Raw genomic sequence first — 18710 nt, 5'->3', positions numbered from 1 at the left:
CCACAGGATAAATACAAACAAGAAATTAACAAAACTTTCTCAGCAAAATTTTCTTTATAACATTCAACACATGTTAAGAGATTAAACTGAGCATGTGCAGGAAGCATGTGAAGTTTTAGTACCGAATACTTAAAAGTAGTAGGGGGTGTGGTGACGCAGTGGGTTGGACCAGGTCCTGCTCTCCAGTAGGTCTGGGGTTCGAGTCCTGCCTGGGGTCCCTTGCGACGGACCGGTGTCCCGTCCTGGGTGTGTCCACTCCCCCTCCGACCTTACGCCCTGTGTTGCCGGGTAGGCTCCGGTTCCCCGCGACCCCGTATGGGACAAGCGGTTCAGAAAATGTGTGTGTACTTAAAAGTAACCACGAGAATCTGGGAGTGCAATATATTCCATATGACTTTTAAAACTAAAGCAGTTCAAACAGCCCAAGTGTCACACTTCTTACACAGTAAAATATTCATTTTTATTTATATACACCCATCAATGCTCCTTTTCGCTCCATTCATCAATGCTCTTTTTTTGTTTTATATAGCAAACGTCACTTCAGTGCATTTTCATTGACATTCACGGTTTGAATGTGGACTAGGACTTCCAGAATATACTATCACTAATCAATCTGAAGGAAGGGGGTGCGGTGGCGAGGCGGCGTGGCAGGTTTGGCCGAGGCCCACTTTCTGGTGGGTCTGGGGTTCGAGTCCCGCTTCGGGTGCCTTGCGACGGACTGGCGTCCCGTCCTGGGTGTGTCCCCTCCCCCACCAGCCTTGCACTTGTGTTGCCAGGTTAGAATCCGGTTCACCGTGACCCCCGCTTGGGACAAGCGGCTTCAGTCAACGTGTGTGTGTGTGTGTGTGTGTGTGTGTGTAATCAGAATTTGCGATAATTTAAACTGTATCAATTTCTATACAGAATACCTACATGATTTTGGTTAGCTGCCAAGTTCTTGGTATGGTACACACGAAGACCACGTCTTCCAGTCGAAGCAGGATGGCACCTGAGTCTAATAAAAATTTTGTGTGTAAATAGTCGCGCGCCAAAAACATTGCAGTAAAAACACCACACCACACTAAAGTCAAAACACTTCCCGTTCTGGACTGATGTCAAGTGTTACATAAATGGTGTCCAAACCACTGTACACACCGAGACAAAGCTGTCATATTTGGTCTCGGTTTGGTCCGCTAGCTTGTGGACGGGGGGGGGGGGGGGGGGGGGGGCTTCCAGCAATTGCGGTTTGCCGTCTATCACCACACACACTTACCTAGAGGCACTGTACCTACAATTGCGTGGTGAGTGCAACAGTCCAAAAAAAGGCATTCAGGTGTCACACCCAAAGACATACTGTTAGCCAGGTAACCAAGCGTACAGGTGGCATAGTGACTAGAGCCATTGTCGCGCAATCAAATGACCCAGGTTCAAATCCTACCTCCTCCTATAGTAGCCTTGAGCACGGTACTGATGTTGTAACCTTGTATTGCCCCACACCTCACTCTCAAACAAAACACGCCAAATCATTCGCACGATCGACAACAACTGAGCCGTGTTCCCGACGTACACAACGTACTCCAGACACGCAACGCTTGCTACATAACCAAGCGATCAAGTGAAAAGAGCTCCGTTGAGATGGGTAGTTAAAACAGGGGGGACCAAACTCTTAGATGTCGGCAAGTAGCAAAAATTAGAGAAAAGTTAATATTAATATTGCCAAGTTCATAATATACCTTCCTCGAAACAAACCCCTGGCGTTCGAGGAGCGCGTCTGGATGCCACACACACACACACACACACACACACACACACACACACACACACACACACACACACATTATATTTACACATTCATCTGACACTTTTCTCCAAAGCAACTTACAACATTAAGCTATTTACAATTATTTACTTGTTTATACAGCTGAGTCATTTTTACTGGAATAATTTAAAGTACCTCGCTCAAACATGCTACAGATGGAGGTGGGATTCGAACCCACAACCTTCGGGTGAAAAGACAGCAGCTCTAACCACGACGCTAGCAGCCGGCTCCCACTAGACCACACAGCAGTGGGGAAAAACGTGGCCTAATGGCCAGCGAAACCCAGCGCAGATACACACTGCTGACACACGATACCTTAGATACAATCCATCACATGGGACCACGGGGGCCAGAAACTCAGACATCTTTCACCCAAGTGTGTATACAAGGTGTGCGGTCCAAGACACCTGCAGAAATCACCGTGGAATCAGCAAAAACAGTAATTCATTGGTGTATCCAATTTTAAATGCCTTCAAGACACATTTTAACTAACGACCAGCATGAAACACACTGCAACGACGCAAAGAATTACTTTGTAATACAAAAGCACGGAGGTTCTCGGTTCTGGCTCCGTCGTGGCGGAACGACCTCCCTCTCTCACTCAGAACTGCTGAATCTTTGATCTTTGTCCACATTTAAAAAGGGTGATAAAACTCACCTCTTCCAGACTCACTTTGCCCATAATCTCTTAAATTCACATAAGGTATAAATATTCATGCCCGTAAGGTATACATGTTCATGATCATGTGCGGATCAATCCTTTACAGAGCCACTCCTGCAATGTAACGTAAATGTTTATATGCACAACAAAAAAAAAGAAAAAAAAAAAAAAAACCACTAAGAAGGTGATCAGGAATCGGCAATATTCCGGTAAAGTTTTACGCAGCTACTTGTGCGATGAACGTCAGTGCATATGGTGAAGGAAACAGACTAACTACTTAAGAATCACATGTCTGCAGCTATGTCTTTCTCCTAAGGTAATGCACACATTGTATTTTCTATGATATGGACAACACTTTGGAGAAAAGCATCTGCCAAATGAATAAATGCAAAAGACGATAAATAAGCCAACCGATGCACGTTCATGTGTTCAGTGAGGTGAAATGCAAAAATACTTCACAGTCTGCTCCGGTTCACGCACCAACACACAAAGCACACACTGTGCCCTCATACAGCAAGGTTGCATACAAACAAGACCCACGAAAACGGCTTATGAAAATATCACTTTTCCATACTCACTTATAGTTCGGTACCTTGGTATTTTTCCTCATTCTGGTCAAAAATAGGTACCTTATTCACTGCCTTTTACTCTGTAAAGAACATCAACTAACTCTATTAGAAAAACCAACACACACTGCAATTCCTGTGACATGGACAATGAAAGAAGAAATCGCAGCCCTCGATAAGGTAAGTGTGTCGACACAGCTGAAAGCGATGTGGCAAAGCTTGTTTTAATAATTAATTATTAATTACAGCAGGAGGTGGGTTCAAACTAACACCAGACAGCGACTGACAGCACAGCATCCGCCTGCTTCGCGGGAGGTGAAAGACACACAACTTTCTAACTTTGACAACTTTGTCCTACGTCGGAAACATCTGCGAGACAAGTTATCGAAATGCCTCGCAGCGTGCGTTTCAGGGATAAATTGCGGACCTCCAAAATCCCGCTAAGTGATTATCGATAAAGACGGACTGAACAGAAATATACCAGCAGAAGAGAAGCTTTAAGTAATTTTGTTACAAATTTTAGAACACGTGCTTGTGCTTTCATTGTCATGCACAAAAACAGCGAGGGCTCAGAGTCGCAAGGTTACAGTTTATCACAGTTATGATCGTGCAGGACTTTCTAGTAACTTCCAGAAGGGTGTCCACATATTGCACAATTCACTGGAACTGTCATGCAAATCAAATGTTTTCTTCCATTTGGAAAGTTATTTTCCATGTTTACAGAGGGAACTTCAGGTTTAGACCACAGCACTAAAATACATTTACATTCATTCATTTATCTGACACTTTTCTCCAAAGCGACTTACAGTGTTAAGCTAATCAGAAGTACAGATCCATTTATACAGCTGGATAATTTTACTGGAGCAATTTAGTTAAGTACATTGCTCAAAGGTACTAGAGCTGGAGGTGGGAATCAAACCTGTGACCTTCGGGGCCAAATACAGCAGTCCTAACCACTATACTACCAGCTACAGGATACATTTCCTTCCCAAATATACAACAGCAGTCAGTGTATGTACCATAACCCCAACTAGAAAGGAGTTTGGGTTGCAATTTAACAAAAAAAAAAAAAAAAAAAAAAACCATACAGATTCAGTTTTTCCCCAACTTTTATCACATTACCAGCCTAGATGTCAGCTAAAATACATATTTGACACATTTTTGTCCAACAACCAATTTTTTTAAGCAGAGTCAAAAACATCTGCAAACTGTGCATCCATCCATCCATCCATCTACTCTCCAAAGAGCACAAACGGTGTTTCAAATGATTATCAACTTTTATTTGCACAGAGAAAGGATGCGCTACGGTGCAGTTATATGAAATATGAAATGAAAAGCAAGAAGTACAGCCCCGTTTTATGGTGGCAGTTATTGAGGCAAAAGATATAGAAATTAATGCAGCATAAAATTCAGTTTATACAGCATGTCTATTTAAACAAGATCCCACAACCTCACAAAGCACAAGATGATCTTATTTATATGTAGACACACACAGCTACTGTACATACCGATAAATATGCATATGAAATAACTGTTGAAGTACAAAATATAATGTGGAGAGCAGAGAAAGTGAAATGTCTATTTTCAACAGAATTCCAGGACTTTCAGGTTCATGATTTCAAAGTGGGCAGCACGCTGGATGGCGGTTAGAAGAAGTGACAGGTGCTGACAGTGCATACGTAGGCAATCTCCCTTTACCATAGTGCTACACGGACACGTTCTCCTCTTCACTTAGTCTGAAGGAAAAATTCAACTGCTCGGCTCACATTTTCATACAAGAGAACTGCAGCCATGAACGAACACCCGCCGAGCGCACGCTGTGCCCCCCCCGAACAGGACACACTTATTCCCCCACGTTGTGCCACACATCACCCCTTGGATCCGTCCCACATCCACGTATCGATAAACTTTGCACCCAAGGAAGAGACAGAACTCTCGATCGCTGCCACAGCCGACATCGGATGAGCTCTCAGCAAAAGGCAAGGGAGGCGCCGAGAAATTATATTCGTAATTATCATTTTAAAACAGGACCAGCATGCAAAGCAAAACATCAAAGAATTCCACCAGACAATACGCGTTTTTGCCCAGCGCATCCAGTACTTGGCAGTGAAAATGTCAATATTTCCAACCTTCTGCTGAGTGTCACGAACGCAGTGAGACGCGGTTAAAGCCACATCCATCCAGTTTCACTGTCACACTGACCTCATTCCTCAGGACCGCACGAGGAAACACGATCGTGGCGGTTCAACATGCAAACACCCTCTCGTGTGGCAGGAACTTCGCCGGCAGGCACTGCGTGCATCGGCCTGCAGTCCATTACAACACACACACACACACACACACACACACACACACACACACACACACACACACACACAACATTCAGAAGACACACCAAAAAAAACATGCATGTTCAGTCCCATTCCGTCTCATCTCAGGTGCTCCATTCTGGGAAAAAAAAATTTAATAACTAACCATGCAGGAAGACGGATTAGCGGAAGCACAGTAAAGATGGCTTTTGAACTGCGTTTCTACACCCTAGCTGTAGTGTCTTCACATCAAAACACAAGGCAGCGCACGAAGAACTGATACTGCTAGCAGATGTTTTTTCTCGAATAAAATTAGTTATGGACACATTGATGGAGTCTGGGCATTTTTACTTTATCAACTTTGGCTTAGTACCTTCATCAAGGGCACAGCAGCAAGGCTGGGAAGTCGATACTCAAGCCATTCATAGAGAACAATGAATGCATGTACGGATAATCAATACTCGGCAAAACAGGGACCACACAGAGGACACCTAAAACAGCGAGACTTGACTTCATAGCTCTCGATTATTTGTTTTTAAATAATGAATTGATCCAATAAGAGCCCCTACAAATAGGTGTTCTGGACATGGGCCACAAATGATCTCGGCTGCCGATACGGTACCACTCTACATTTGATTAGCTGTAAATAAAAAGGTCTATAATTACATTAATATCAATCACAGCAAAATTAAAGCCAAACTGTAGTTTGCAAGCGCTTTCATGCATTAAAGTGAGGTTGTATCGGAGTTGTTGCGAACCTATCGAAAGGAGGAGTTACACGCTGCCATGTCGCACATCTGGCCGAAAAAGAGCCACCACCACTAAATAAGGACCGGGCCTACACCAGCGAGCTGAAAAATCGAAAGACGGCGTCACAACTCATTTGTAGCAGCAGCGAAAGACACATACGGTTCTGTAAAACCATTTTTAAGGCAGCTTCATAAATATACTGAAACGCAAAGGCGCAGAACAGTTCCGCCACATTCGGAAGCCAAGCAAAGGTTCGAGCGTTCGCGGACGACCAGATGCCACCCTCCTACGAAGAGAGCACGCGATGCGGGTCCACTTTCATCGAGTGTCATCGGGCTTTTTGCTCAGCAAAGGGGAGTTTAAAAGCGTAACGCTTGGAAAAAAGTTGAAGTTTCACCGTTCAGATTGGGGACTTTATGGACTGCACGGTTTCCCGGGAGAAAGCGGAGAACGTGACGCAGCGGGGGAGCTCCCCAAAGCGAAGCCGAGACTGGGTGCACAGAGGTGCCCCGGTGCCCCACACACACCGTTCGAGAGTGCGCGTCTCAATCGTGAGGAACGGCCGTCTTTAATGAAACACCGGTACCGGCAACGCGGTCAAGCGGTGGTGGAGGCACCTTGCTAAGGTGGGGCCTCTCATGTGTCTCATTAAGAACAGGAGTACTGGGTGGAAGCTCTTGACAAAATGCAACGTCGCTAAAGTTGCACGAAATGCAGGAAAATGGAGTTGAAACTGGCGTTTAAATTAAAGCGGAGCTTCAGCGAGTCGAGACGAGCGAAGGTCCGGGACAGAGAGCAGAGGTTTACTCGCTGAGGAAGAGCGCGGACGAGGCCGCCGCCGCCGCCGAAAGAGACGAGATCCAAAGCCTCGCGTGCTACAGGTGGATGAAGATGAGCGCGATGAAGATGCTGAGCGTAAATGACGGTGGCGACAACCGGTGGCGATGATGTTGTGATGCTTGTGTTGGGGGGGTGATGTCTGATTTGAGGATGATGAGGAAGATACTGATGATAACACTAACAATGAATGACTGATGACGGTGATTTGTCTGGTAATGATTCTAACAATCATTGTTACGATCATGGCGCTGGTGGAGATGTCAGTGATGATTGTGGTGCCAGAGTGATCCTAACAATGATGACCACGCTGGTGGTGAAGATGTCACGCGATGACGACCATGATGAAGACACCGATGGCAATGACTGCCGATGACTGATTAGTCCTATGCTGATCATCATCATGATGGCGGTAATGACAGTGAGCAACGACAGAACGAAGCGCCGAGGGAGGCTGCGCCCGCCCGTCAACGCGCACCGCCGGACACAAAAGGCACAAAGTGCAGACGGGAGTGCGCGCGGCTGCGCCACCACGGTCCAGCGAAGCGCGCGGGGCTCGCGCTGACCGGCGGCCGCGCGCCTCCCGCTTCCCGTCGCCGCCCCGCCATCTTGGGCCGCCGGGAGCAGCCATTACCAAGCGAACCGGGCGCCGAGAGCCCGAAAGGCAGTGCACAAACACCGCGCGGCAGCCCGACGGGAGCGCTTGGCTTGTTGAGAGCGCGCGCGCGCCCAGCAGCGGGCACGAGCGGGCACGGACCGCAGCCCCACACACACGGAGAAACGCAGGCTAAAGTCAATCAGGTTTCTACCGGACAAGAGAGAGTACAAAAACGGGCCTTTGATCGCTCCATCTCTATCCGATACGAGGGTTCTCCACCCATAAGCTCCAAGTAACACTTTAAGACACTTTTGCGTCATGAGCCGAGGTGAGCGGGTTCACGCGATGCGCGGACACACTTTGGGCCACACGAACGCGCTGCACCGTGCAGTGTCAACACGTCGGTCCAGCCCCGCTGCTGCAAGCGAGCTAACGGGGGTGTCTGCAGCCCGCGGGCTGACAGCTTGCCTGCGCGCGCGCTCGTGTGTGTGTGTGCGTGCGTGCGTGTGTGTGTTTGTAGGGGGTCTCCGATCGAGCCCTCTCCTCCTGCGTGGCCACCCCGAGAAACAGCGCCAAGACGCAGGGATGATGCGCGCGCTGAGCGCCGGCGCCCTGGGCAGCGGGAACTGTGCAGCTCGGAGAGCCGCGAGCGGCTGCAGCGGGAGCGCGGTGCGCGCGCGGCTCCCCCGCGCGTCGGGGGCTGATCGCGGGCAACGCGCGCGCCCAGCCCCGCCACCCTTGGGCCGAGCGAAGGCGCGAACCGGGAGCGTTTCGGGGAGGGGAAAAGGAGCGGTCAGCGCTCCTCTCGAGTCGACATACCTTCAGCAGCAAGGCCTTCGTTCTGGCGCCATCTTCATGAAGCCTCTGAAATCCAAACAGTGAACTGCAAAAGCACACAAGACAAACACAGGCGGCTCCGCGTTACTCGGGCGCGCTACGCTGGACAATCGCGCGCTCAAAATGCGCGGATGCGCGCGCAAAAACGGCAAGAAAGCCGCTGGAGCTCGCGCAGCTGTACGTTCCCAACCTGTCTATCGCAGCCAGGCTGTCTCTCTCCTGCGCTGTCAGCCTCGGAAAGTCCTCCTCGGGTTCACTCGCTTTTCCCGCCGCCATTTTCTTTTCCTCATCACCAGCAGCGCCGAGACTCCGAGCAGAAACGCAGGCGGCGGCGGCGAGCGACACTCCGCACGATTTCATGGAAACGCAACGGTGAAGTAAGCGGGGAACTCCGCCGATTTTTTTTTTTTAAAAAAACGAGCGAAAATAAACGAAGTAAACCAACTTTTCCAGGATTAATTTGCAGAAGCAATTGCAAATCCTCTAGGAAAACGAGAAACCCACATCATTCCCCTTTCACATTGTTTTCATATAAAGTATTGTATGCATTCAATGCCGTGTGATGCATGGAACGCTGCTCGTGCAGCTTTCTTTAAACGGGGTGTATTTGGTTATATCACAAACTTCCCCCAACCACTGGCTCAAAGTTGTTGTAATTGTGTCACACAAGCGAACCCACGCCGCCGCTTTGGGAACGCCCTCTCTTCTCTCCCCAACCAATAGGCGCATCTATACGGCGGCACGTGACTGGTCCTGTCCTGGGGGGCCCTTTCTCCAGAGCTTCGTCTCTCATATAAACTTACTAGGGGCGGCTGACCAAAAGACATAGCTTCCGTGACGTCCTTCTGACAGGGATTCTCATTGGTTGCTTTTTGGCAATAATTATGATGTAATTTATACTGCAATCGTCTATTGGACACAGTTCTAAATGTCTGACGCGTACGTTCAATTATAGGTAACAAGTTAGATTGGACCACGTCCTTTATAAAGGCAGTTGTAGTCGCTGCCCTATTTTCATGGCCAAGTGTGTTAGTTAGTAGTAGTGAGGTGCTCGCCAATGTCAAAACCCTCGCATTTTAGGTGGTTATTGAACTCTCTTTGTTTTCACGATAATTCGGCATAGTTAGTTGTTCGTGTTAATAGGTCGTTTGATGGTTTTTTTTTTTTTTTTAGTTTTTAAAATCCATTTTTTTTTTTTTTTTGCCAATGGAGGCTGATCTGCGAGCGTAGATCTGTTTTAAACTAACCGAATTCAAATGAGTAGATCATCCTGTGACGCTCGCCAATTAATAAAATATCGTTTAAATTATGCATATATTTGACATGCTGGAGAGCTAAAGTTTTTCTCAGTCACGATGCAGGTTTACCTGTTGCCACTAGACACCGAAAGGATATGCCAAGGATATTCTTAACGGTTTGTGGTTGAATTTTTCGAATTCGTATGCGACGCTTTTCCACTTTAGAGAATACTCCTGGTTTGTTCAGTCTTCCGCAGCCCCCCCCCGGTCTGAAAGCTGTGCCTTGAGTGTTTGAATTTTAGTTTTAATTCTGTCCTTAAAGTGGACATTTCATGAATACCCGCTCTGAATTTCATTGAGCAGGATTTACGTGGGTTTTTTTTTTTTTTTTTTTTTGCGCAGCCTGATATTGCCCATGCAATAGGTGCAGTGACATATAGCGTCATGGCCTCTGCACCTGAACTAGCTGACAAGAGCTGGGACACTTTACCTTTACGCTCAACCTATATTTCGATGGGAATTTGGGTATCCTATGTGTACCTTAGATATGGGGTGATGTCGCACGTATAGTTTAATGTCAAATGAATTTACTTTGGAGTGCCATGTTACAGAACACCGTGCCTTTTGGTCCTGAAATATAGACATTTATTCATTTAGCAGGGACTTTTGTCCAAAGCAATATATATCCTAGCAGAAGTCCAATGTATGCATTACATCAAGAGGAGGAGACATAGCTGCAGACTTGAAAGTCTCAAGCAAACCTAGTTTACCTACCGCTTGTTGCACCGAGCAGCATACGCAAATCCCGATACCCTCCCACCCATTTTTTTTTTTAAATATTATTTAAAAAAAAAAAAAAACTGATTCAGACTCTGCTAGAGTTGTTCAAAGGAGGCAGGGTATCGGTTAGCATATTTACTACATTGGCTTCCAATCTGGGTGCTATCATTGCCACTAATGAAACTGATGGAGTTCTATGACTCGCTCAATTGAGGAGGCTGAGAACTGCAGCAGTTTGCATACATCTTCAGTAGGAGAAGCTCAAGCTGAAATATTTTTGAAGCACACAGAAATGGATTTCATTTTTTTTCAGATTGGCTCTGGGGAAAACAGCATTTTATGCATACATTTGTCTTCGATGTCCTTGAACATAATTTGAGTAATTTGTCAAACTTTGTAAAAGAAAAAATAATGGAATTTAATAAGATTCTACAGTTCCCTAGGATTTTGTTTTAAAAAAAAGCAAGGTCCTTTTATTAAAGCTATTTTTTTATATATTCTGCCTGATTCTTTTCTTGCTTTAACATTCTCATTTGTAAGAATTTTTTCAGAAATTATGAGAATAAGCTAGAGAAACTGGCCATGTTATATGTGCACCACCACAAATGGGAGCAGGGAATTCCACATTATGGTCACCAATACAGTCATGATAAATCTGTTCAAGTCAGTCAGCTGATAGCAGTTACAGCTGGTTCTTGCTCTAGCTTCAAAGAAACAAAAATCCAAGGCATTAATGTTCTGGAAACTTTTTAGGATGTACAGAAACACAGGCAGACAAGAAGGACTCGGGAAAGCTTGAGGGTAAGATGGGTTTGACAGCAGACTGCAACAGTGGTCTCCATCCCCCTGAAACAGGGAGATTGTTAACTCAAAAAGGGACGAAGTCTGAACGGATGTTGGTATGACTAAGGACCTGCTCTTATGAAGTCAGTAATAACTTAAGTTGATGTCAACCTGCCACCTCAAAAGATGCTGCCTGTATCCCAGTATCAGCTGTCTTTTGTCCTCCAGCATTGTCGAGAAAAATGGGGACAAATTCAAAGGAAGTGTCTTTACTAAATATTAACTTTAGGAGCATTCCTTAGTGAATGGTATTGCTATGAGGCCTTTGTGTTGTGTACAAGCTCTTTTCTCCAATACAGGCTCCTATCTTTGCAGAAAATTTAATTGATATTTCTTTTTACATTCTCCCACTCTAGGTCAGAGTCTGCTTGTAATTAACATGTCCTTTAACCGTTAAAAATATTTTAAGGCTAAAGCTACAAAGCACAACTGGGACCAGAAGTATGTTCATTACTCATTTTGTGTCTATCAAGTCACTTTTAGCACTAAGTTGCAATGAATAAATGCTTTATGCAGATCTCCCTCAATTTATCTGTGGGTTAAGACTTGTAAAACCTGAGATAAAACTGCAATAAAGTAAAAATTTCACTGTAAAATGAATTTTGCTTGTCCCAAGTGGGGTTGCAGCAAACCAGAGGCTAACCTGGCAACACAGGGAGGGGACCCTAAGCAGGACCTGAACCCCACACCCACCAGAGAGCAGGACCCAGTCAAACCTGCTGCACCACTATCCCACTGCACCCCTTGCCCCTCATCAATAATGATCAATAATTGCTTCTCCAGTGGCAGGTGGTCTGGAGCCTATCCCCAAAGTGTAGATTTGAGGCAGGGCACACTCTGGTCAAGGCACCAGCACATCACAGGGTAAGCACAAACACATACACAGTCACTCACACATTCACATGCTACACATAGTTTAATCACTAATTGGCTTGAAACCGATGTCTTTGGACTGAGGGAGGAAACTCATGCAGACAAAAGAGAATGTGTGAACTCCTCACCGACCATGGTGGATTCAAACCTTTGACCAAACTCGGAAAACAGGGTCTGTGAGCCACCATGCTGCCTATATTAACTTCTACATGCCTTAAAATTAAATTAAAAAATAAAAATACGATATGTGGAGACCCTTACTTGAGTGTTAAATCGTTCAAGTGCAACGAAGGACAGTCCTCGTCTTCATGCTACTTTCAGCTTCGTTTGGCACCTCCACTGTGGGTAGTAACAGTAGGCCTACAGCTGATAGTGTCATGGTAAGAGTCACTGCCTTTGGACCCAAAGGTCAGAGGTTTGATTCCCCATCTGCAGCTGTATTATTGTTGAGCAAGGTACCTACCCTAAATTGCTCCAGTAAAATTAACCCACTGTATAAATGGGTAAGTAATTGTAAATAGCTTTATGTTATTAGTTGTTCTGGAGAAAAGTGTCAGATAAATTGTTAAATGTAAACAGTAGGCCTTTACTTACTACAGTCACCAACATGGACAGACATCACACACCAGCTGTAAACACTGTGGAAACGAGTTGACGTCTGAGCTGCAGGCAGCATTTATGTTTACATTTACATTTCTTCATTTATCGGATGTTTTTCTCCAGATCTGTGTATAATGTTTACTAACTAGTATTTAGCCGATACCTTTCTCCAAGGTAACTTACAGTGTTAGATACACTGCAGTACAGCAGATCAGTGTAAGAAACACACACACTCTCGGGAATTTCAGTGTCACCAGTTCACGTGAAACTCGTGTCTTTGGGATGTGGGAGGAAACCAGAGCACCTGGATGGAAGCCACGCTTTTTTCAAATGTCTGTGATACAGAGCCATACAGCATAACAAAGTAATTAATGAAGGGAAACTGTCTTGTCATCACTCATAGCTAATTGTTTACCACTGAAGCAATTGTATTGTAATAGTAATAGGATTGGGGATAATTCTGGCAGAAATGATGTGTTATTTTTGGGGCTTAGGAACCACAAAAAAAAATGGTAAAGATAATTGTGATTACGTTTCCAACGCACGAGAATTCGCCTTATGAATCTTTTTTTTTTTTTTTTTCTAACTCCAGTGATCCGTGTCAATCGTAAGGCAGGACGAAAGCAGTTACGGTTTGTGTCTTTAAATTCTGACGTCATAGCCCCCGAGGGGCGGGGCTTAAGGGAGCCCCAACAGTGAACGTCGTCATCCGTGTTTACTGCAAAATGGCGGAGCGCAGGGCAGGTGAGGACAACCAGTAAGCAGTCAGAAATAAGCATACTGCTGTCACGACTTGTCAGTAAATATCAGTGCCAGTCTCATTATTGCTTTTACAGCTCTCTCAGCGCACTGCATTTATTCTCAAGGGGAGGAGACATGATGTTCAGCTAAAACTGTAAGCCGCTAAGCGAAGGGGGCAGTCGAGTCGTCGTGCCGCTATAGTAGTCTTGCAATAAATTAATAAAAATATTTTTCGTTGGCGTTATAATATTATATCTTCTTTATATAATAGCAGTGACAGTGTGTTAGCCTAATATTTCCCAACAACTGGTAATCATAACATTTTAATAGACGGGGTTGGGAGCTTAATTCAAATGTGTTATTAAGCTGAGGAGCACATTTGTCAAAAGTGTCATCATCATGGGACTGAAAGCCGAATAAATAATGTTTAGGTTACTAACAAGCAGACTAGTTAGTTTCAGCTGTCTTTTGATGGGGGAAGTTGTGGAAACCGCCGACATCTAGTCACAGGCTGTCGTTTTAGTTACAAAGATTTCATACCTGCTCCTTCGATTCACTTCCATGACTCTGTTACACGTCATCTCCACCGGTCATCTCATGTCCACGGTCATCTCATGTCCACGTTTTCACAAAATCTTTCACTTTCAGCCTGTGAGAATATTGCTTTTACAGCGGAAGGAAACTGCTCGGACAGCCCGTGGATGCGGCGCCGTGTTCCTGCCGCCGGCACTGTGTCCCCAGGCGTGGACGCGGAGAGCGATGAGGACTCCTTCGAAGTGATGGACCTGACCGACTACACCAGGCATCACCAGTGGTGGAGCCGCGTCTTCGGCAACAACTCGGGGCCCATTGCCGAGAAGTACTCTGTGGCCACGCAGATCGTGATGGGTGGAGTAACCGGCTGGTAGGTGGATGGATCCCGTCCATCTCTACATCTCAGTCGCTGCGTGGAAAGAGGGCTGTCTGGGACACGAGACGTTCGGCCCTCTCGGAGTTTTGCCAACAAGGCCAGTGTTAATGTAGCCGTGTGCAACGGATTAAAATTCCCTTCACGACATCTGGAACATCTGCCTTTGTTAAACTGCCCCCCCCGTGTGACGCCACGTGCATGTATTTCTCCCGAGCGAATCATTTCTGTTCTTGGGAAAGTGAAATATCTCTGCGTAACAACATGCTTATGTTTGTTAGGTGTGCAGGATATCTGTTTCAGAGGGTTGGGAAGATTGCAGCCACAGCTGTTGGTGGAGGATTCCTTCTGTTACAGGTAGCAAACTGTAAAGCGCCATGTAATGTGAAGCATGTTTTTGGGAAAATCTACACTTTTACGCTCTAATTTATACAGCATTCCCTTTCGGAGTAAGAGCTTTTTGTTTGAATATGGCTTTTAGTGGATGATATATTAATTTTAGATTTTCTTTATATTTGTTTATGTCTTTTACATCCGTTTCATAACCTCGTTGCAGGTGACACTGGTGCATCAGAGCTCCTGTGCTGTGACATTTGGATTTTGGTTCAGTTCCTGTTCAGTTTGTTTGGGAGTTTGCATGTTCTCCCCTTTTGTGTGGGTTCTGCTGGGAGCCCCAGTTTCCTCCCACTGTTCAAAGATATGCGTCATTTCAGTTAGGAAATGTAAACTGTGCATAGCGTGTGTGTGTGTTATATTGCTCTATAAATGGGCAAATAACAGGGTTGGCTGATTTTATATCATCAAGTTAACTGATTTTTCATAAAATCTTAAGGTTAATTTGGCAACATATCTAGAAGCACTTGAAAACAGCTTAAATTATAGGAAATTATCAGCACAAAGTACTTAAATGAAGTGAATGAATTAAATGACATTATTTGTGAATTAGACAGCAAGGACTCTAGGATAATTAAACCACAGTGTATAACACACAGGTCAACTTTGAACAGTTTATAACACACACATACACACACATTATCTGAACCACTTGTCCTATACGGGACAAGTCAAGGGGAGCCAGAAACCTAACCTGGCAACACAGGGCACAAGGCTGGAGGGAGAAGGGGACACACCGAGGACGGGACACCAGTCCGTCGCAAGGCACCCCAAGCGGGACTCGAACCCCAGACCCACCTGAGAGCAGGACCCGGTCCAACCCACTGCGCCCCCGTGTCCTCCTGTAGCTTATAACACAAAAATTAAATTACACCACAACTTTGGATAATGGTGATATTATATTGTAGTCCTTTACTCACATGCACAAACTGTTGTACAAGAACTATGGGTTACTTATGCCTCACCTAGCAGAATGTACTTGTTTCGGGCCTTGCAGAGAGAAACAAATTTTACCACATTTTCTGTGCCAAGTCTGTTCTTACGTTGAGACAAGTCTATATGCGCTAAAGACACAGAATTGTTTAGCTGAGTCCTGCAGTCTCTTGCCTTACAGATTGCAAATCACAGTGGCTACGTGCAAGTTGACTGGAAGAAAGTTGAAAAGGATGTTAATAAAGCAAAGAAATGCCTAAAGAAGAAGGCTAATAAAGCTGCACCTGAGATAAATACATTTATTGACGAGGTAAAGTTAGGTTTTCCTACTATTTACCTTTTACAATATCTAAATATTACTTGTAAGTAATGCTGCATGTCAATATTTTGTTTTTCAAGAAATACAGTAGTTGGTTGATTCTCAGTATTGCTCATAAGAAAGGAGTGTCTTATTAAATCTGATCACATTTTTAACATGCTTGCTATAGTGTACACTGCCACTTGAAAGAATGTAAACCCCTGGTACATACAGTACATGTCATATTTGTACTATAAAATCATCGGAATCAGACTGTTCTTTGTACATAAAGGCTTTTAACCGCAAAACAAATGCTAAAGGAACTGATGCATGCAACAGAAAAAAGTACATTTGTTAGGTTGTGTCACTGCATGTACAAAAATATGTGAACCCCAATGTAAATCAACTTAGTCAATAAGGTTATCATCAGGTGTGGGGAAGAAAATCATACCAAGTTCAGGAATTACAGAAAAATCTTCGAAGATAAGTTCTGGGCCGGCTTCTCAAGAAAGTTGGTCATTTTAGATTTACCATTTGAGATTAATGTAATGCACTGTTCCAGGATCTAAAGAAGTACTCGAGGGGCACAGGAAGAGAGCTGTTACTTAACCTGTTCTTTCCTTTTACATGAGAGCACTGTGAGAAGAATCAAGACGAGCTGATTCTAATTGAGCCATGACTTTGTTGGACCAACTGTGTTAGAGGTTCACATACTTTTCAAGCAGTGTACATTTGTATTTATTAATTTAGTAGATGCTTTTCTCCAAAGCGACATCTCATAGAAAATGCATACATAGCTGCAGATGTGACTCTTGAATACAGTTAGTTTCCTTCACCATATGCACCGACGTTCATCACACAAGTAGCTGCATAAAACTTTACCGAAATATCGCCGATTCCTCATCACCTCCCTAGTAGTTTTTTTTTTTTTTTTGAGATGCATATAAACATTTACATTACATTGCAGGAGTAGCTCTAAAGAATTGATCCGAGCGCGATCATGAACATTTATACCTTACATGAACTTAAGAGCTTATGGGCAAAATGGGTCTGGAAGAGATGAGTTTTAAGACTCCTTTTAAATGTGGACAGAGATTCAACAGTTCTGAGCGAGAGGAGGAGGTCATTTCACCACAACAGAGCCAGAACTGAGAACCTCCGTGCTTTACCTTTGGTGCATGGGATCACCAAGTGGGCAGATGTGGAAGAGCGTAGCACTCTGGTTGAGATGTAGCAGATATTGCATTGACAGGCTCTTTTACATAATTTTTGTAATGTTACATAACATTTACACTTTCCAGTTTAACAGATGCTTTTCTCCAAAGTGTCATACATTGTGCGTAATGTTATTGTGAAGTAATATGCTTTTGGTACAACTTCTTTACATTTGATAAGATTGTTCTAATGTTGCTTACCAGACTTTTCAAAAGCAGGCAACTCAAGTTTAGTAATAGATTTTTGAGGATAAACTTTCCAGTTTATTGTAAATTCTATGTTCCTTCTTGTTGTATTTTCTAAAATGAGTTTGCTGCGGCGCAAACATGACTTTCTGCATCCACCCATTAGTTGACATGAGAATGTCCTCAAACACAGCAGAAATGTGGATCCTGTACAGAGGCATAATAAAGCTGGTGTCTGAAGTTTTTTTCAGTCATAACAAATGAAACCGTTCACAGTTGGAAACCTTAAATTATCAGTATCTTGAATGAGGCAAATTTAAATTTACTTTTTCCATTATCTTGGATTTTTATTGTTGTGTTTGTTGTTCTAAATATTTTTGAACATGCTTTCCCCCTTTGTAGGCCACAGAGTTTGTGAAGAGGAACATTGTCCTCTCTAGTGGATTTGTGGGAGGATTCCTGCTGGGACTAGCCTCCTAAAAACCTGTCGGTTACCACTGGACAGATCCTCTGGAGTCTGACCTACGCACAAGACATTGCTATAGCTGTGCAGTATCCTCTCCCGCCACACTTGGCGAGAAGGGTTAAACAGGTGTGCGCCTGGCTTGCGGGGACGAGGCCTGAACGCAGCGCTGCAGTGATGCTCCCAGCTGATCCACTCACCCCGAGCCCTGCCCACATACTGTGCCTCTATAGTTCCCGTTGTACAACCTCCGAACACAGAGCAGCACAACACACAGTAAACCAACTGAGTACTGTATGATAGATGGGCCTTATTCATCTCATTGTGATCCATATACGTATAATATGCGTACTCTTTACTTGCCAGGAGCAAGGTGGCACCTTGGTTACACACTCCTGTCTTTGATTATGTGTAGAAAACACTAACATTTCATTATGTCTACTGTCAACAGCATTTAAAACTGTGTTCATTTCAGATATACTTTCTCGACACGTTGCCTATTGAACGGTGCAATATTAGATGTTAAGTGCAATGTTATTTTTTTCTGTGCCAAGTAAACGATCCTTTGTTTTAAATTATTTTTAAGTTGTGTGTCTGAAAATAAAACTGTAGGATGAAACGCTCATCGCGTGATCGTTGTATTTTATAAACTTATGCCAATGAAGGGCGGTGTTTCACTGGCGACATTATGCTAACAAAAATATACCACGCAGTAGACGGTAAGTGAAGTGAAATAATTTTCCAATATTTTTAATATAGGAATATGTATGTTTGTATGTAATTTATACGTGAGAAAGGTGACGTGCAAGTGGAGGATACGCGCTCCATACGCGGCCGCGTGAGCACCGGGTGGTGTCTCTGCTCCCCTTCGCCGTTGCCGGGCAA

The 18710-nt window shown here is 44.5% G+C and overlaps 2 protein-coding genes across 10 annotated transcripts in view; one reads left to right on the top strand and one right to left on the bottom strand.

Annotated features, from left to right (window-relative positions):
* The window catches only part of kdm6a (lysine (K)-specific demethylase 6A), a 60497-nt gene extending 51404 nt beyond the window's left edge, over nt 1-9093 (bottom strand). For 2 of the 4 annotated variants that reach the window (XM_018749995.2, XM_018749994.2), the window contains exons 1-2: nt 8547-9093; nt 8339-8402 (exon numbers count right to left, since the gene is read on the bottom strand). In XM_018749995.2, coding sequence (XP_018605511.2) covers nt 8339-8402; nt 8547-8716 — 234 coding nt within the window. In that variant the 5' untranslated portion in view covers nt 8717-9093. Of the gene's footprint in view, nt 1-5154; nt 5199-5227; nt 5246-8338; nt 8403-8546 lie in introns of those variants that run through there. The other 2 variants (XM_018749997.2, XM_018749996.2) reach the window with 2 other exon arrangements.
* A 4285-nt stretch (nt 9094-13378) lies between these two features.
* On the top strand, nt 13379-18383 carry fundc1 (FUN14 domain containing 1). Of its 6 annotated transcripts, none has more exons than XM_018750001.1 (5): nt 13379-13434; nt 14104-14335; nt 14620-14695; nt 15846-15974; nt 17765-18383. In XM_018750001.1, the coding sequence occupies exons 1-5, from the start codon at nt 13416-13418 to the stop codon at nt 17840-17842; spliced, it is 534 nt and encodes a 177-aa protein (XP_018605517.1). In that variant the 5' UTR covers nt 13379-13415; the 3' UTR covers nt 17843-18383. The 6 variants fall into 6 exon arrangements, with proteins under 6 accessions (XP_018605517.1, XP_018605516.1, XP_018605518.1 ...); XM_018750000.1 differs by having other exon boundaries at nt 13381-13434; nt 14080-14335; XM_018750002.1 differs by having other exon boundaries at nt 13414-13447; nt 14080-14335.
* Nucleotides 18384-18710: the final 327 nt, after the last annotated feature.

Source organism: Scleropages formosus, chromosome 1 (assembly GCF_900964775.1).
Source record: "Scleropages formosus chromosome 1, fSclFor1.1, whole genome shotgun sequence".
NCBI classification, from domain to species: Eukaryota; Metazoa; Chordata; class Actinopteri; order Osteoglossiformes; family Osteoglossidae; genus Scleropages; species Scleropages formosus.
The sequence above is the reverse complement of the archived record's forward strand: the minus strand, read 5'-3'. Positions and strand labels throughout refer to the sequence as shown.